The 20,321-nt window shown below is 45.3% G+C and overlaps 1 protein-coding gene and 1 pseudogene across 1 annotated transcript in view; one reads left to right on the top strand and one right to left on the bottom strand.

Annotated features, from left to right (window-relative positions):
- The window catches only part of LOC147027264 (ankyrin-3-like), a 493,469-nt gene that overhangs the window by 361,259 nt on the left and 111,889 nt on the right, over positions 1–20,321 (top strand). Inside the window, exons 42-45 of the mRNA XM_085883609.1 lie at positions 5,215–5,346; positions 5,628–5,765; positions 11,330–11,524; positions 11,817–11,889. Of these exons, the coding sequence (XP_085739735.1) occupies positions 5,215–5,346; positions 5,628–5,765; positions 11,330–11,524; positions 11,817–11,889 (538 nt within the window). The remainder of the gene's footprint in view (positions 1–5,214; positions 5,347–5,627; positions 5,766–11,329; positions 11,525–11,816; positions 11,890–20,321) is intronic.
- LOC147027265 (uncharacterized) lies at positions 6,086–8,933 on the bottom strand (annotated as a pseudogene).

The raw sequence follows: 20,321 nt of genomic DNA, 5'->3' as shown, positions 1-20,321 counted from the left end.
CATTGCCAATCATCAGGAGTACCTTGAACGAAAGGTTCTTTCCTGCCATGTACCTCTCTAGCTGAGGAACGAAACAGAAATGGAACCAGTCCATAAAAAGTTCAGACGTCACCCACGCCTTCGTGTTTGCCCTCCAGTACATGGGCAGTGCCTGCTTGTTTTTGTTCTTCAGCGCATGTGGGTTCAGGGAACGGTAGAGCATCATGAGCTTTACCATGAAGTCCCCTTCGGCGTTTATGCAGAGGAGAAGGGATACCCAGTCATTGCGGCCTTGAAGCCAGCTGCTTTGCTCTCGTGCTGTGTGATGAATGTTCTGGTCGGTATCTTGTTCCAAAACAAGCGGGTCTCATCATCGTTAAACACCTGCTCCGGCAGGTAGCGCTCCTCCTCAATGAGGCTCATGGGTTCTGCAGGCAACGTCTTGGGCACATTGTGGTTTGCGGAGGCATGCTCCCCTATGAGCTTGCCGTTGCGCAAATTATATTGTGCCTTGAAGCGGTGGAACCACCCCCTGCTTGCTGTAAAAGGGCTGGAGATGCCACTTGTACCCGCCGCGCTCATGTTGGCACCACCCGCGCCAGGGAGATGGTCGTGCAGGAGCTTGGCTTTCTCCCGTATCAGTGGTCCGCTTAGAAGCATACCTTTCTGAGTGTTATCCTCGATCCTTCGGAGCCATTTTTTAAGAATAAATGGAGCAAGAGGCAATACACAGGTCAGAGCAACAGGATGAGAATGATGGTGATCCAGGATGTGATGAGTAGTCTGCGCATTGTTGTGGGGGATTTTTATGGGTGATGCTGCTGATCATAGATGTGGTGAGTGATGCCATTGTGTAATTAGTCCATATGTAGCTAGCTGTTAATGACACTAATATATATGCTGAATGTTTCCATTCTTCAACTCACAGGACATGACGTCTCTCCTATCTGCATTTAGATTGTGCTGAGCGTTTTCAAAATGTAACAGCTCAGATGGTGCTGTTTGTAGCAAGATGGTGATTTACACCAAGATGCGCTGAATGTTTCCATTGTGCAATGTCCATATGTGGTGACCTGGTAATTACTGGATACATCAATGGATGCTGTTAGTGTTTTCATTCTGTAAGTAACTCGCAGGGAATGACGTGTTACCCTGGTGGGACATCCCGCAAAACTATGTTTATGCCATGAAGCTACAATACATTATGTACAGTACTGTATGTTTAAAGTGCACATGGTGAGACGTCCCACGAAACTATGTTTATCCCGTGAAGCTACAATACACGTACAGAAGCAGGTCATGTTCGGGGCTCGTGGAAGATATGTTTTTTTTGCGTACGTACATCCAGATTATTTTTGCATTGCTCGTGGAAGATATGTTTTAGAACTGTGTTTGCTCGTGGCTCGTGAAAAAAAAAATCACGGCAAAAACCACGAATACGTGGGGTAATTTCCTGTGAATGTCAAAGCATGTCACAAATTATCAACCGCGAATACGTGGAACCTGCGAATGCTGGGGCCTGGGTTTATGTATACATACATTAAGTATATGTGAGGAAGGGGAGTATGAAGAATATAGAGGCTAAGAGAGGAGCAGAGCAAACAAGAAAAAGAGCAAACAGAGATTGCAGACCCTCGCCAGGACTTTTGTGTGGTGTTTGTGTGCTGGTGTGTTACATAATTAACGAGCAAAAAGCAAAGATTAAGTCATCAGGAGGAACCTGGATAGGATTTCCATTTCAACTGCTACTCCTCTAACCTCAAACCCATCAGGGCACAGCCAAGTGAGCCTTATTAAAAATAATAAAAAAAATAAACATCAAAAATAACCCAGATGAAAAAATTAAATAATTCTGTCTACTGGACCATGTGTCCGATCAGGTTGAAATTCAAAACATATATTCCCCATCATTACGAGATCATAATTGTGAAGTTTCACCTCAATTGATTAAGCGGTTCAAGAGAAAGAATATTTTAAAGATTTTCGCTCAATCCAAGATGGCTGCCAGACCATGTGCCATGAATTTTTTGTGAATACCCTGGTATCCTCAAGGCTTGTGGAACATTTGTGTGAAGTTTCTCCTCGATCCGGCCGTTCTGGAGAAGATTTTTTTTATCGGTTTTCGGGTAAATCCAATATGGCTGCCAAACCATGTGACCTATGACATCATATATGTGAACCTTTTGTTCCTCATGGACAGGTGGTCAAACATGTAAGGTTTTCCTTCAATCTGTTCAGCCACTTTAGAGAAGCAGATTTTTGAATGTTTTCTTTTTTTTAATCAATATGGCTGCCAAATCACGTCACTGCTGACGTCATCATTTTTCTTTTCTGTGGACCATTTTACCTCAAGATGACCTTCACAAATTTTCATAATGATCAGATGTCGCCTTCTTCATGTGCAATTATGATGTCATAATGAAGGCACCTATGACGTCATAAAAACATCGCTCGTATTCCCCATGACGAGTACTTGCCATGCGCCGAGTTTCAATTTTTTCCTTGTTGTGGTTTCAGAGATGTTGGTCCAAATTTTTCCCGTTTTTCCACCATGGCTGCCACACCACGTGACCTATGACGCCACAATTATCAAGAAAACATTCTACATGAGTAGTCGCCCCGATGGTGGAAATGTTGTCTCTATCTGACAAGCGATTGCAGAGAAAGACATTTAAGTACTATGTGGACAAACAGACAGACAGACAGACAAACGGATCCAAATGCGATACCCTCTCTTTCTGCGAGGGTAATAAGTGAAAGGAGGTTTGAATTATTCAGCAAGGAAGATTATGAGGTGCAATCATGCATTTTCATGGGCAGTACATTTAAGCCAATGCACTTTGGCCTGAGTGCATCGATACCTTTTTTACACCCAAAACAAGTCGAGAGCCATCATGGGTATCTGCCCCATGTCTCCACCTGCACTCAGCACGTGCCTGCACCTTTCCCATTTGTTTAGTGTCGTGTGAGGTCGATGTGCAGAGCATGACATATTAGAAGCCAATTTTTATGATTACCAACTGCATGTTTGACCAGGATGTAGTTATGAATTTGGGCTGTTGGTTGCCTCATTTCTGAGACACGTTGTGTGCAGTCATGGAGTGCCTGCGAATGTTCAGCGGGTATTTTGAATTTTTCCGGGGTACTATTGACAATCGTCGACTCTTCATTGAAAGTCACCACGGGATATCGAACGTTCATCAGCAATTAATGTTGGAAGATGGGTCCGTGATTTAACATCCCAAGAGTCAGATGGTGCACTTATCGATGCCATGTCCTGTCTGTGAAACAACATGGTGACCTTTTTTCAATGTGCCTGGAACTTAAACCAGAAGCGACATCTCAAAGCTGAATGTGCTCCTTGTGAGTTGTATTTCTAGCCGACTAAGCCAATGTAATTCTACATTTACTCAAACATCAGGTTGAGAGGCTGAAATAATAATTTCCTTTAAAGTTGCAGATGGTCCATTTCTTATGAAGTCCAAAGGATTGAATATCTTCGTTATTTTTTGAGAGTTTCTCCACTTCCAGCATAATTTCCTTTCAAACAAATTGATTTTGGCCCAACACATCATAGCTATTACACTTAACCCTTTCCTTCAGCTCGTCGACTGCAATATTGCCATCGATTTTCTCAATTCTCCTGAACAACCTCAGCTCAGCCTGCAAGGCTATTACCAGCAATTTGTCAACCTCTTCACAATGCAACGACTTATATTTTGCAGCTCTGCTGTTTCATGCTCTCAGCAAAGTATGGGGAAGCATAAATAATGTGACGATATTTGATATGAATATATCCATTGCTATATACCTGGAACAGCCGAGATTTCCATTGCCCCAGCCCTACCAAGGTGTTGCTTGAGGTTGCTCCAGGTGGGAAAAACTACCCTTGGTGCAGGGTCTACACTGAGCTTCCAGTAAATGCAAACCATGTATAAGGGTCAACTTCAATATGTAGATAGGTACTCCATCTAGACCACATTAGGGTGGGGCTGACGTATGGCCCGTACTTTCAAGGTTGTAGCTGGGTGTCGTGGCGTGCACCTGTCATCCGGCGACTCGGAGGCTCGGGTTGGGGGATTGCTTGATGATGACGGGAGCCCTGTGTGTGCCGTGCCAATCGATGGTATATACTATATAGCATCCCGGCTGATATGGCGGCACCCAACCCTGATTGTCAGGTCAGGTCAGGCCAGATCGGATCTGTGACTTGCTTATGGGTATGATGTAAAACCTGAACTAACCTGTTCATGGTCGAGTGTCAGTGACTAAACCGGCTCCCCCCACAAGGTCCCCCTGGTGTTCAGAGTTTATGGACATGGACACCCATTAGGATTAAATACAAAACCTGCCAAAGGGTGGAGGAACTCCTTGTGAGCCAATGGCCATCCATATCTGGTGCCAACTGCATATGTGGATGTCCTGCAGTTGGTTACCTTCCCTAGGAGGTTGGTGATAGGATTTGCACTCCGGATATCACAAAACACTTCACTCCACAAAACACAATGTGGTGTGTGTTGGGGTGGTGCTGAGGTGTCGTCCACCAGACGGTGGTCTCCTCGATGGTTCAAGTCCACCATAGTTGTGATTTGGTGGTTTTGAAAATGTTGTTGTAGCACCTTAACACTCCCCTCCTCTCCCACGTTGTTGTGTGCCAAGCATACTCGTGTTTATGATATTCATGCTTTGTACCAATGCACATGCCACTCATGAATGTAGTAAAATTCACAATTGGTTTCTTTGTTATTTACCTCTGCCACTGAAGGTGAAGGAGGTTATGTTTTCACCCTTTTCTCTCTGTCTGTTTGTTTCTTTGTTTGTTTGTTTGTTTGTTTGTTTTCCTGTGCACAGGATATCTCAAAAAGTTTTGGAAGGATCAAGTTGAAATTTTGTAGACCGGTTCCGTGTGTGACAAGGACGAACCGATTAGACTTTGGTGAAGTTCCGGATCCGGATCTGACTACTTGAATTTTTAAAGTGATTCTTCACTATTGAGTGATAGGGCCATAAATGATATATAGCATGATATCTCAAAAAAATAGCTTGCGGTTGTGGATCAGGCATTACGGGGTGGAGGTATGCGCTCTACCGAGTTCCCTTCTAGTTTGTTTTGTGTTTATCCCCAAAAGGCTACTCATTCATGCAGGGATGCCTGCAAGATAACAACCTTCCATTCTGAAAGCTACAGTAATGATTAAGGAATAATAATGGCATTGTATGTATGTGGCCTTTCAGAACTTGCACGAGATATGAAACTAACAGAAGAAGAGATGAACTTTATTGAGCGAGAAAACCCAGTTTCTGTGATGGAGCAGAGCTATGAACTGTTACGAATGTGGGCTGCCCGTCAAGAAAAGGATGCCACGGGTAGGATGAACTCCCCCCCCCCCCATAAAAACAAGTGATTAAACAGCTAGTCGTTATTAATAACTTTGATAGTATATAAAGACAAATTTTCGATTAAAAAACATTTTCAACTCGATTTGCTATGACCATCACTTAATGGGCAGCAGCGTGGACATAAACCTATGCTAACCTATATTGATCTGAAAATGGAACCGATGTCACCCAATTCGTTAATAATTGGAAAATGAAAATTGCTGATAATGTTAATTTGTTGTTGATGTTTGCACACGCATGAATGACAGTGGACAGGCTGCGTGAGGCATTCGCCCGAATAAAACGCACTGATCTCGTGCACCTGCTTGAGGATCCCCACACCTCCACGCCGAGTCAGTCTGCCTGCCCGTGCAGCGATATCGAGAACGTCATCGACTCTGGAGAGCGTGAGCCCTTTACCAACATTCACATTATCATTCCTGTGGCTGAAAACCATTCATTCTGTGAAATATTTTACCTGAAGATGTGATGTAAGGAACATTTACTTACTTGAAAGTTTTCGGTGGGAAACTTTGCAGGTCTTCATCCAATAGTGTTTCGTGTTCTCGTGTTTCAATGGTTTACAGTTTTGAATCTTATGACATTGTTCTTTGAAATAGAATTCGGAATAATGAGGATACCTTGCGGTTGTTGAAAAGTTGTGATGTTTATTCCACCACGTTTGCCATAAAAGTCATCATGACATTCCTTGCTCACATGCGAAGAAAATAATGGCCTAGCTGTGCATACAACAATTCTTTCACACTTACTCGTGAGCTGAACAGTTTCCGACTTGTCCTGGTACCATAAAAATTTACCTCAAAGTTTGTTATGCATGAACAATTACAACCCATCGCTTCTTTGAAGGGGGAATTAAGGGAGGAGGGAGGAGAGAGAAAGAGGGAGGGAGAGGGATGAAGAAGAGATGGGGAGAGGAAAGAGGGAGAGAGGGGAAAGAGGGAGAGAGATGAGGAAGGGGGGGAGGACAGAGGAAGGAGGGAGAGAAATGAGGAATGGAGGAGGGAGAGAGAGGAGGAAGGTGGTGGAGCGAGAAGGAGTCGCAGAAGGGGGTGGGGCAGTTAGGGGGGTTGAGGAAGGGGGGAAGAGTGAAGAAAGAGGGGTGGGTAGAGTGATGCCTCACCAAACATTGCTCGACCTTGGACTTTAGGTGCTGTAAACTGCTTCATCTTCAGAGCAGCTGGTGACACACTGGTGTAGGCTGGTGGCAGAGGGGCGATCGACCCGGTGGACGGAGTGGACTGGTTAATGACCAGCACGCCACGGTCAAGGCCTGCACATTCATGTGATGGGTGCTGCATCAGAGAGATGCCAGTGCCATGGAAGGAATCTTTGGCTGTTACAGAACTTGGATTGTGGTCAATGTTGTCCACAGCTCCTGTCATGAAGAGACCACTGCGCATCTTTGGCGGGCACACAACATGTTCCACCCTGAAGGGTTGGCAAACTCCATTGGCGATGTTGGATGACACTTGTAGGAGGCGGTCATATGAAATACATCCTGAGATGGAGGAGTGTGTCAATGAGCCCCCTCTTGCGTGTGACAGCATGGACTTTCAGTGCAATGTAGAGTGGAAGTGGAGTTTCACGGTCACGGCTGTGACGCAAGGTGCTTGATGACTTCACTGCCCGTGCATGTTTGACACTGTTGAAGACCAGCAGCTGTGACACTGTTAGGGTGGCAGTTGTGGTGGCTTTGTCCACCAGCTGAGTCTGGTGTTTGATGTTGGCCCCATCCTGAATCATTTTCACCAGAGCCAAGAGTGTTGGTGGAACTGCTGCTTTCTGACATTCGGGCTGGAATGATCCATCAAAGGCGAACTTGGTGTCGAACATCTCTTTGCGCACCACCTGTGCTGCTTGAACCAAATGCATGGCATCACTGTCATGGTCACAGGCCTTCCTGAGAGCATCTCCAATGTCTTCTGCAAACGTCAGAAGTGTGTCTCTCCCTTGTGAATGTGCTCTTAGGTCAGGGAAGGCAGACACGAGGCGGATCTTCAATCTGGTGGTATGAATCCGAGTCTCCACTGTGGCACCCAGCTGTTCCAGTCGGACCTTGTACAGGTCAACCAGGTCTGCCAGCTTGAAAACAGGAGCACAATCGTCGCCACGCGTGTCCTCCATGAATGCCACCAACTCAGCAAAGGCGATGTCATGCAGACGAGCATCATCCCCATGCTCATCCTTGGAGGCAGCTTGTCTGGCTCTGTTGTAGAGAATGCGGAGGCAGTTGGGGTGATACTTGCCGTCGAGGGAAATCATGTCCCCGGGGCAAGTTTGGCCAGCAGCTCCGTGTCCTCCAGCTCTAAGGCACACTTCGGAACATTCGTGTCTATCTGTTTGGTTGACGCTTCATGTCGGCCTTCAGAGCCAGCTGACTCATTGCAGAAGAAACACAGAGCTTCACGTGGCTGTGAGTAGACCGTGTGTGAACAGTCGAACCACCACTTGAACTCTGCTGTACTAGTCGCTGAAGCTTTGTTTGGTTGTACTTTAACCGGCAGGTTTTATGCCACAGAGCACTGTGTGCAATCAGTGTGGCCTCTACGCCACCTCCATCGTCCAATCTGTCTCGATTCAGCTCAGTCGGCATGTGGCCAATGTCCTGAAACTGGAGGAGGTCCTTTGCCAATGACACATAACCGCTACCCACAGGTTTCTTGCTGGATTTGGCTGGACACTGCAAGGCTTCCCATATTTCTGCTTGGCAAAGAATACAAAGCTTCCAGTTCGTTGGGCAAGGTGGCTTGGGTTGCTTGGATGTGCTGCAAGGTTGAGTTGGATCTATCAAAACATGGCGTTTTGACATGGTGACAGCGTCCTAGACTACCCTGTGAATATAGTTTCTTCAGGCTTGCCACCACCAGTTGTTAAACAGTTCTATAATCTAAGGATAGCTGTTAGCAGAACCTCCAGGATGAGTCTGACAGGCTATCTGAAACACACAAAGCATAAATAGTGTTAGCGCAATCTAAGATGATTTTACGTGAAAATATCATATTGAAATGTGTTGGACCAATCAAAATTAAATGATTTAGATCATCAAAGTACCTGAAATTAACCGCAAACACTCTGTAGGATATACACACATCTCTATTGGAATAAAAATGCATTGTTTACATCGTTCAACATGTTTATAATGAAGGATGGGATGGTAAAAAACAGTTATCTTCGATGTTTGAGGTCATTGACCTCAAGGTCATTAAAGGTCAAACACAGAATGGCTCCACGTCTGAAAAGAAACCTTATGGTATGTTAGAACTTTCATGCTTTAGTCATGAATTGCGCAATTGATTTGCCTATCTGCCCCACTATAAGCACTCTCACGAAACGGGTGATAAGGAATGGCAAAACCAAACCTGGCTTGGCAAGCGAATAGCGATCACCAATTGGTCATTTTAACACCATGCACCCGCAGACACCGGGAATGTCAGGCATGTCCAAAATGGACAAATGAACACTTTTTTTTAGCATTCAGAACTACTGCTGAAGTCAATAAAGAAGTTTACATTTTGAAATTCGTCTGAGATGAAGAGATTCTTGAGGTGTGGCATGTGTGGAAATGAAATAAAGCCACAAACGCTGGCGTCTCTGGGTGTTTATAAGCATCACAATGTATCCAGTGATTCGTCGGTATGATGATCAGGCATTCAATAATATGAGTGAGGAAAGTGGAGAAAAAAAAACTTAATCGTTAAGAAATCATGGCATGGTTGAGTAGACCAAAAAAAATTCAGTTTCAGACCCCAGCAAGGTAAACCAAGATGCGCCTTAAGACCCAATTGAGAGCGATTTGGCCGACGTTGCCCCTGATTAAGGATATAATTAAATAAGGCCATCATTAATTATTAATTAAATAAATCAAACAAACACCCAATTTTCACTCTTGCACTTCCTTGGAGTTCCCTTGGTATTTATGCAAAGTTTCTGGCTGCTAGGTTTCAAGGTCTTGGAGTTATGGAGGACACACACACGACACACACGACACACACTGACATTTATAAGTGTGGATTGTACACTGTCCCTTCCCAAGTCTGGTGTTGGCTTAGCTGCTAGGGTGGCTGGTTTAGGCTTCTAGTGTCCTAAGTTTGAGCCCCGTTGGCTGCCGAATTAACACCAGGTGGGATTGACTCAGCCTGTTATCCTTCCGAGGTCGGCAGAATGAGTACCAGTGTACTGGTAGAGGGGCACAGCAGCAGCTGCACAGCTGCGCTTCCAAGAAATGATCGCTACCCCGCTGTCAAGCTGCCATATGCAAGAACAGAACGATCCCTCCCAATTCCATCTCCAGGAGATGCATGACTTCATCGCTGGGTGACAAAAGTGCCAATGGCACCTTGTGATGACGTACGCTGAAAGGGCATACTCGGTTTTCAATCCATTTGTTTGTTTGTTTTCTTATTTGTGAAAATCAAAGATTTTTCACGTATATTGGTTGGTCTTGTGCGTTATTCTGTCTGTATGTTTGTCTGTCTGTCTGTCTGTCTGTCTGTCTGTCTGTCTGTCTGTCTGTCTGTCTGTCCATGTCAATCACCTACAGGTCACAATTTTAAACCGATCTTCACCAAACTTCACCACATGATGGAGTTCATCATAAGCATTAACCTATTGTTTTGAGGTCAAAAGGTCAACAACTTTGTCAGTTTCTAAAATCCTCATTTTTCATCCGATTGACTCGAAATTAGGGCAGGATTTCCATATCAGGTCACTGAATTCATCGCAATTATTTTTGAGGTTAACATCGACCAAAAGGTCAACATAGGCCAAAGGTAAACAACGAAGGTGGTATTTCTAAAATCCTCAATTTTTATCTGATTGACTTGAAATTTGAAGAGAATTTGTGTTTGGTCAATGAATTCAACCACCAATTATTTTTTAAGGTCAATTGTTTTTTTGGATTTCACAAGTTTCTTGCTTGCTATGCATGACGTCATTCTTGTTTGTATGTCTGGGTGATATCTCAGCCATCCTTTGAGTTTGGAAGCTGAAATTTGGGTACAATGTGATGATCACGTGCTTTTGGCAAAAATGGTATATTTTTCATTAATCAATTTATTGATTAATTAATTTATATTATCGATTTATTAATTATTGATTTTCTTTCTCATCAGGGCAATATTTTAGGTACCTATTGAGCTCGGAAGCTGATATTTGGACATGATACCAAGTGATTTGGCTATAAATGGTACTTTTTTATTGATTGATTAAACTGACACTCATTTTGCCGACCTCGGAAGGATGATCGGCTGAATCAATCCACCTGGTGTTGATTCATTGGTTTGACAGGGACTTGAACTCAGGACCCTAAGATCTTAAGCCAGCCACCTTAACTATTAAGGCGACACCAGGCACCTGTTTACAATGATAAACCTTTCTACCCTTCAACAAGTAGGCTGTGTACACAAATGCTGGCCCAATTCTTAATTTCCTATATGAGAATTTTCCTTTATGAGGACTATTTCAAATTTGCAGTTTCCATAAATGGCAATCGGTACACGAGTCTTTCTAATAAACCTCAATTCAGAAACAATCAAAATGAAAAGGAATTTTTTCCTAAACTTTCAATTAAGGCTGCCAATTCCTCCAATGAGTTCTAAAGTATGTGTAGATCAAAAAGTTGGCTTTTAGAGAAATAATGGGCACTTTCATCCCTTTATAGGCAATTTGGGATCTTGGGTTGTGGGGCACACAGTATACTATTCAAAACGTACCGTATAATTTTAATGCCCATGAGGAGATAAAGTGAGCAAGACAGCTTGATTTTGTGTCTGGCAACTGCCAACTCAATGTCGATCAGACATTGAAATGTTAAGCAGCCTCAAAAAGCATAATTTTAATAATTTCCATTATTAATAGCATGATAGTTACTATTCTGTGGTCATACTCATTGTGTTTTTTTTTGTTGTTTTACTTTTTTGTCATCCCTGTCATCCCATATTCACAACTAAAGCCCTCTCCCAAATGTGTGATGACTCTACACCACCCATGACACCTGCACATGATGATATCATGCTCTCTGGCTGCTCGCCTTCGACATTGGGAAGTTCCATTTGGCCTGTCCCTGTGGTATCAGGGGAAGATTGCTCATCACCTCGAGAAAGTAAATATCAAGAGGACAGTCCAACAAGAGGGAATACTGAGAAAGGTAGTTTGGCTGTGTATGTTGGGCTGCATCGAGGAGGGGGGTGGGTGTGGTGGGGTGGGGTGGGGTGGGGGTTAGATATTATATCAGGGAAATTTGTAAAGACAATGCAACCTGTCATCATATGTCAGTGGATTGAGTCTCTTCACATGCTTTTCTTGCATAACAAGGGATATTGATGTTTGAAGGCACCATCCTGATGAGTCGTTTTATATCTACACAAATTTGGACTTGAGTTATGCCATTTTGTTCACGTAATGGATTTATAGAATGATTGTTTGCTGTTGTTGTTTAGGTGATGCGGGAAAGGCAAGATCTGAGCAAGAACTGCTTGCCCATGGCATTACAACAACAATGGAGAACAACAGGTAAACAAACCACGTCAGAGCTGGCAGTTGTTAACGGGCGTTTCTCTGCCAAAGCGTTCAATCCATGGTGTTCATTACAACCAGAACTTTTGCACATTACAGGACTGCATAGCTGGGAAGACAAAATCCTTTGAGGGTGCATTTTAATGTGGACCATTTTGGCAAATAAACGTTTTTTTTTTTTGTTTTTTTTTAACAATAAACAGGCGTAATGTTGGTGAGGAAACACATGTCCCGGTGGTCAAAACCAAGTCGGCCGGCAGTTGACACCCCTACAATTATGAAGTGACCTTTCAAGCTTTTTCTAAATCATTGTTCTTAATCTTTTCACATTCATGGGATTCCATTTGTGGTTCATGATTCGTTTAGTTCAGTAAATCGCCACACTTGCTTTGATGACATTTGTCACTGAGAGAACCTGATGTAACCCATACTCTAACCTCTAACTCCATCCATAATGATTATTTAATTGGATTGCCTCCATACAAATATCAGTCCTCCATGTGTCTTTCTTCTTCTATTTCTTCCCCATCATCACTTAGAACCAGACTTGGATTCGTGAAATAAAAAATGGAGGGAAGGTAAACACATTATGATGTTTGACTGGACAACAAAAATGCAAATAAAACTGAAAACCCACTCCGTCGAAGTACTTTCTGTGTAGCTGCCCTTCAGAGGGCAGCTCAATGGATGATGGGATTGCGGCAAAGTCTTCGGGACCCCAATTCATTGATGATGGGAGAAAAAGCTTGGAGTAACCTTCCTGTGTCAGGTTGCGGGAGTGTGTTCCAGGATGGTGCTGATGTGTAGTCCACCAGACGGCCATCTCCTTGGGTTAATCTGAGGTGGTCCCTTCAGTTGAGTGACAAGAATGTCCTATCCTTAAGAGAGGATGATCACCTGTCTCTGCTATTATCTGAGATCCAGCGTTTGAACATTGGTATTGCAGCTCTCTCTGAGGTTCGGAGACCGGATAGTGGTGAGATTATGGCAGGTGGTACACCTACTTTTGGTCTGGTCGCTCTGATGTTTACCAGACCCAAGGGGTTGCTGGAGTTGTGCCCAATGGGCTGACTTACATGATAATTGAGGTAGCACCGGTATACGTGCATATTAACAGACTGAGGATTCCTCACTACTTGGGTGTCATTTCCCTGGTCTCTGTGTATTCTCTGACTGAGGCGAGTGATCTCACTGTGAGGGAGGAATTTCATGCCGCGCTCGAGGCTGTGTGCCCAGGCGAGGCACTCTTCTACTCTTGTGGGATTTCAATGCATCGACTCGAACTGATATGGATGGTTATGAGACATGTGTTGGTCCCTGTGGGTCTGGAACTGTGAACTAGAATCGCACTAAGTTCCTTGACTTCGCAAGAAGTCATGTACTTAGGTTGACTGGTTTAGAGCTTCAGCACCCACAGCCTCATCGCTGGACTTGGTTTTCCAATGCTGATGGTGTTCAAATCAGAATGACCATGTACTAATTGATGGTTGCTGCAGGATGCTTCAGAAATTCAGGGTCTATACGAGCGCTCACTTCCTCAATACTGACCACAGGCTTGTTATAGCAACTCTGAAGTTTCATCTTAAATCCAGGAGAATGGTACCATCAGCCTAGGCTGGATGTTGGCAACCTCAAACATGAGAGGTAGTTGAAGAGTTTGCGAACAGGCTGAGTGGGGATTTGGGGGGTCTGGGTGTTTTGGAGAACCATGAAGAGTTGTGGAGTGCCTTCAAGACCACCATCCTTGATGTTACTGGTGGATGTCTTTGAACCTACCGTCAGGGGAAGAAGAACTTTGTCTCTCAAGAGACGCTCGATATCATTGACCAGAGTCACAAGACCAGGCTTACTTTTAGAGCTGAGCTGTACAGGGAGCTGAGACCTAAAACTACACATGCACTGATGGCGGACAAGGATGCCGATGTGTGAGGAATCTGTGAAGAGGTCGAGCATCAACTGTGGTCAAGTGATTCTCGTCCTACTTGCAGGGGAAGCTGTGCATTGTGTTCATCCAAGCTCATCCCTCGGTGTACTGCAGTGAGTGGAGGGTGGTAGGCTCTTGACAGAGGAGTCTGAAGTGAAGGCCCGCTGGGCCGGTTACTTTGAGCGGCTGCACCAGGGTGATTCACGAGCTGTTGAGTTGGATGTCAGGGATATTACTATCACTGTTGCTGACCATCCAATCAACTGTGGTCCACCTTTGTTTGTTGAAACACAGGCTGTGGTGAATAGGTTGAAATGGGTAAACCTCCTGGGATCTGTGGCATCCATGCTGAACTTCTCAAGGCTGGTGGAAATGCTGTACTCATGTTGTTGCATGCAGTACTATGCTCTGTTTGGAGCACATGCGTCATCCCAAATGACTGGAAGAGGGGCCTTGTTGTCCCTCTCTGGAAAGGGAAGGGTGATCGCCAGGACTGCAACAACTACCGAGGGGTGACGCTGCCTCAGTGCCGTGCAAGATCTTTGCTCGGATGATTCTTGATTGGGTTCGCCACCATCTGCTTGACCACCGGCACCCAGAGCAGTCGGGCTTTACACCAAAGAGGTCAACGATTGACCATATCCTTGCTCTTTGGGTCCTCACCAAACACAGATGAGAGTTTGGCAGGAGCTGCTTGCAGTATATGTGGATCTCTGCAAGCGTTTGATTCAGTGAATTGGGTTGCTCTCTGGAGGATTCTCGGTCTTCGTGGGGTGCCACCAAAACTGATCAATCTGATGTCTGAACTCTACTCTGGGACTGGGAGTGCTGCGGCATGTGTTGGTTCCATCTCCAACTTATTTTCTATTGTTACTGGAGTTCAATAGGGGTGTGTCCTGGCCCCCACATTTTTCAGCACTTTTATGGACTGGATTGCAGTGAGGATGATGGATATATCAAGCTGTGGTGCTTCATTTTGGAATGTCAAGATCTCTGACCTTGATGTTAGAGATGATGCAGTCATCTTTGTGGAGTCTCTGAATATCCTTTTGCAGGCTCTCTAGGCACTGAATGAGGAGTCTGAGCCGCTTGGATTACGGGTTTCTACATTACAAAACTAAGATCCAGGTTTTCATTGACATCTTGGATGCTGCTCTCTTGTCTGTACCTGTTTGTGATGAGGATGTTGAGGTCACAGAGAGATTCACTTATCTTGGCAGTGATATTCATGTCTCTGCTGGCTCTGAGCCAGAGGTCGATATACATCTGGGTAGGGTCTAGGGAGTCATGGATTCACTGGATGATGGGTTGTGCTGATGGTACCTGTGCAGGATGACAAAAGTCTGAGTCTTCAGGTCCTTTGTCTTTTCAGTCTTGCTCTGTGGATGTGAGACTTGGATTGACCAAGAATCTGAGATGGACACTTAACTCCTTCGTTTCCAGGTCTCTTTGGAGAATCCTTAGCTATCGCTGATCAGACTTTGTATCCAATAAGTGGTTGCTCAGAGAGACTCAGATGAGATTTGTTACCTTTGTAGTCCGTGAGTGTCACATTTGGCAATTTGGGGATGTGGCTTGTTTTCCTGCTGCTGATCCTGCTCACCAGATTCTCTCACCGAGGGAGCTTGTTGGGTGGAGGAGGCCAGCAAGATGACTATGTGCCTCATTGATGCAGCAGGTTGATCGGCACCTCAAGGAGATGGGGATGGGACAGGCATTTGCTTGGGGGATGGCCAGACGGAGGCCTCTGGTGTATTGGCGGAAAGTGGACGCAGCGATGTGCTGCTCAGGGGAATGCTCTCGTACCTGATCTGACCTGACCGGACACTAAATCCCATGTCACTTTAATTAATATGGTTAACATCACACAGGATTTAGTGTCGTAATGTTTCAATGAAAACAGGATTTATAGTAAATGTAAAGGAAAATTTGTGGTAGACATAATCGCAGAAGATTTTGCGACCTCTGTCATTTAAGTCTGACAGGCTAGCTTGCCATATTCTAAATCCCTGTCGTGTTGAATTGTGGGTCTATTGCTTATTGTCTGCCTGCACGTCGTGGCTCTGGTCTTTATCAAGACTACTTCTCCAAAGTATTGTCATCTTTGGTTCAACTGGAGCAAAGTCGATGGCGCACCGTTGCAAACCCCCAATGCTTCTCACCGAGAGCAACGTTGAAAGATGTGTTGTGATAATTCCTTTCAGTGTGCTGGTTTTGATGATATGATGGTGTTTAAACCATACCAAAATATATCTCACTCGCATTTATAATGCAATGACGTGTTGCAAAATGAAGTTCGGTCGACAATTAAATGCTCCATTGTCTTTCCAGCGCTTAGTGAGGAAAGGGTGCCTTGGCATCGAGCCACCATTGCTTTAAAATGGCATCGATGATGATAAGTAGTAGACTCGTTCATTTTCATGATGGTTGTTGACCAAACAAAAAGAATCCACTTTTTTTTTGTATACCTTGTCGAGGCTCGTGAGAGAGCTAACACACAACACACAGCAAAGGGGGCATGAGACAAGAGGGGCGGGAGTGGGAAGGACAAACAGTGGGGAACAGAGACATTAGGAGATCTGTGGAAGGGAGAGGGATGGGATGGGGAACATGGGCAATAGAAGATGGACATTACAGGGACTTTCAGGAAGGAAAGCAGGGAATTTGAAGGAGGTGGGCTTGGGTGGATTATCGGGGATAGAAAAGATCGAGGATTTGGATGGGAGATGATAAGAGGTGGTGGTGAACAGCTGTTCTGAAGGCCTGGAGGGAAGAATGGGATTGAATAGAGAGAGGGAGTTTATTCCAAAGGCAGGGAAAAAGAGAAATGAAAGAGTGAAGGTGAGCAGTGAATTGTGATTTTGGTAGTTTTACCAGAAGGGGGTTGTTGGCGAACCTTGAGCGCCCTGCGGAAATGTGGTGGGGACAAATCGCAGAGAGAGAGAGCAGGGGGGTGGGGGGGGCGAGTTACAGAGGAGACGATAGAAGACAGAAAGACCACCGACCAGCATACAGTGATTGAGTGAGGCCCAAAGACTCACCCTCAGTGTGGGAGATGCCAATGATCCGAAACGCCTTGGTTTCCACAGCGTGAAGCCGAGAAAGTTGAGCGGCAGGAGCACCAGCCCAGAAGGGAGAGCAGTACTCCATCAGGCTGCGGACAAAAGCTTTGTAAGTGGTCAGCAGCTCAGGTGGGCTGAAGAAGGACTTTGCATAACGGAGGATTCCCAGTCGGCGACTGGCTTTGGAGGCGAAGTTTGAAATGTGGCTTTCCCAGGAAAGGTCATGGCAGATAGTGAGACCCAGAAGCTTGAAAGAAAGGACTTCTTCCAGAGGATTGTTGAGAAAGTGAATGGGGGGGGGGGGGGTTCTAAACTGTCCTTTCGGAGAGACATAGTGAGAGTGTGAGATGTGTCTGGATTGAAAGACGTGTTCCACGTGTTGGACCAGTTTGTGATTTTATCCGGATCTGCAGTGAGCGAAGAAGCTGCTGCTTGCCAGTCTCAGGGATGACCGAAGGTACGGCAGAGGGTGGAGTTATCAGCAAAGAGATATAGAGGATTTTCCAGAGAGTCGGAGAGATCGTTGATGAAAACCAGAAAAAGAACAGCCCAGAACGCTACCTTGAGGAACTCCAGCCTCGACAGGAAGAGGGGATGAAAGAACTCCATATAAGGCCACACAGTGACTGCGACAGGAGAGGAAGTCTGCGAGCCATGAGTGAAGATGGCCTTGGATACCATAGGAAGAGAGTTTGGTGAGCAGGGCAGGGTGCCAGACTGTGTCAAAAGCACGTGATCTGTCCAGGGATACGGCTCGGATTTCCTGTCTGGCATTGAGGACCTCCATCCATTGTTGAGAGAGCAGAAGCAGCATATCCAGGGTAGAGTGACCTGTTCTGAAACTAAATTGATGATTGGAAATCAAGCCATTGGAGAAGAGGAAGGATTTAATGTCTGAAGCGATGATGGATTCCATAACCTTGCTGATGATTGGGAGAAGGCTGATTGGTCTGTAGTTGCAGGGATCTGTTTTTGCACCTTTTTTATACAGGGCAGTAATGTTTGCTGATTTCCAAGCAGATGGCAGATGACCTTGAGCAAATGAGAGGGTGAATAGAAAAGAGAGAGGGTGAGCAAGAGCAGAAGAGCAGGTTTTTAGGACACGTGGGCTGATGTCGGCTGGACCGGTTGCAGAATCTGAGTCGAGGTTTGACAGCAGGCTCTCCACCTTGTCAGGAGAAAAGGACACAGAGTTCAGGGACAGTTGGGTGCAACTGGGTAAGGTGGCTAGAGAAAGTGATGGGTTTTGGACACAAGATTGAGCTACGAACACCGAGTTTAGGCATTCAGCCTTTTTCACGTGTGGAATCAGCAGTGCGGCCATTTGAGGTAAGGGAGGGATGGAGGGGGAACATATACCAGAAACAGTTTTGATTAGATGCCACCAGGATATTGAGGAGGGAGAGAGGTTTGAGAGTTCAGACTTGAGATTAGAAAGATGTTGTTTTCTGGCTCTCCTGAGGGTAGATACACACTTGTTCTTGGCTTTATGGAAGGAACTGAGATTGGGTTTGCTTTCTCAGTTGGGTTTGCTTTCCATGAGGTAAAGGCAAGTTGTTTCAGGCCAACTGCCTCACCACAAGCTTCAGTGAACCAAGGGCGGTAGGAAGGGTAGGACAACTGAAGACGAGAGGGGATAAATATGTGCACGAGGGAGAGCAAGTTTCTTTGAAAGAATTCCCAGGATGAGTTGATGTTGGAGAAAGTAGTGATAGGGGACCAGTCTATAAGTTTGATGGCTGCTTGGAGACCCTGCCAGTCGGCTTGAGTGAAATGCCAGACTCGACGGCGGTGAGTTGGTTCTCTGATGCCAGAGAGATGTCCAGAGAGCACCATTGGTTGAGACCTGGGTTGGGAAGTTGACTGATTGAGTCACAGAAAGCTTTTGCTGAGGTGCCATGACAGGTGAGAGAGGTACCCGCAACGAGCCAACTGGCATGATGACAATTGAAGTCGCCACATAAGAGGAAGAGAGAGTTTGGATGAGAAGATAGAAGTTGGTCCGTGTTTTCGGATAGTGAGGTGTAGATGGAGTTATCACTGTTTGGTGGACGGTGCAGTACACAATACACCTGAGGTGGGAGTGGAGGGGAAGCTGAAGTCAGACTTTTCCTGGGGGTGTGGGGTTGTGAGGGCAATGCATGGAGAGTGAGGAAGAGAGTGTTTGATGAAGAGAGCAACTCCTCCACAAGGACGAGGCTCAGGTCTGTCATACCGGAGGAGGGAGTAACCAGGGAGAGATACTTGGGAGTCAGACACGTCTTTGGGGAGGAAAGTTTCTGTTAGGCAGATTATGTCTGGTTTGTCAGTGGCAACCTGTATGGAAAGATATGAAAGGTTTGAGCGAAGGCCCCGGATATTTGAAGTCTACACTTTTAATGAAGAGGGAGGGGAGGAGGCTTTGGGTGCAGGGGGTGGGGCGGGAGGGAAGGGAGGACAAGGGACGGGGGGGGGTGAAGGGAGGGTTGGGGAAGGAGTGTGGGGGGTTGCAGAATAGCTCGGGGCAGGGGCCGGAGGAGGAGGACAAAAGGCTCTGTGGTGCTGGGGGAGAGGGGGGACAAGAGAGTGGGAAGAAGACAGTTGAGGATTTGAGGAGGTGGAGTGAAGAGATAGAGGTGAGAGGGCAGTGGAAGGAGGTAGCTTTGAGGATGAGAGGGGGTGCAACTTTGAGAAGGGTGAGTGAGGGCGATGAATGGTGGGAGAAAGGTGAGGGGGGAGTTTTTGAGAGGTGAGAGGGAAGCCTGGATGGAGAAGAGTGAGATGGTTGCTTTGAGAGTGAGGGTTTGAGGAGTGAGTTGGCACTGAAGTTGTAAAAAAAGAATGGTTGATGGAAAGCGAACATTCATCGCAAAGGGGTTTTTTTTTTAAGTTTTAGGTTGGAGATGCGATTAAAGACGTTTCTTGATGGATGCAATAAAGGCGAATTCAGAGAATGGAGAGAAGAAATGCTGTAACAAGTGGATTTTTTAAGCAAGGAATGAAGGAGAGGTCGAAATGAGAGCAGACTGTTTAAATAGCAGAAGAGTAGTGCATTGTGATACAGTAAAGAGTACCACATGTGTGAAAGAGGAGGATGGTGAACAGAACATCAATTGTCTTGATGATGTTGAGCAAATGTGATTTAAATATTGAAGTGTTGAGTGACTTGTGAATAAGAAAATGCTTGTAAGGGAAAGCGCATGAGCTTTTCATGTGTCCTGATGACAAGCTCCAGTGAAGTGAACCTTCCAGTGTCCTCTTTGTCTCTTGGCTCTGAAAAAAGCTCCACTGATTGGCTGCTATTGTTCACATGTTTGCTTTATTTCACATATTCGTGAGATTAATGTTTTTGTTGTTTTATTATTTGTGTACCAAGTCGAGACTCGTGTAAGAGCTAAAACACAGAAACGTATGACAAGGCAGGAGATGGACAGGAGAGGAAAGCACAAAATAGTGGGGAACAA

This window comes from Eptatretus burgeri, chromosome 5 (assembly GCF_056783735.1).
Source record: "Eptatretus burgeri isolate ZD-2024b chromosome 5, Ebu_testis_v1, whole genome shotgun sequence".
Taxonomy (NCBI): Eukaryota; Metazoa; Chordata; class Myxini; order Myxiniformes; family Myxinidae; genus Eptatretus; species Eptatretus burgeri.
The sequence above is the reverse complement of the archived record's forward strand: the minus strand, read 5'-3'. Positions and strand labels throughout refer to the sequence as shown.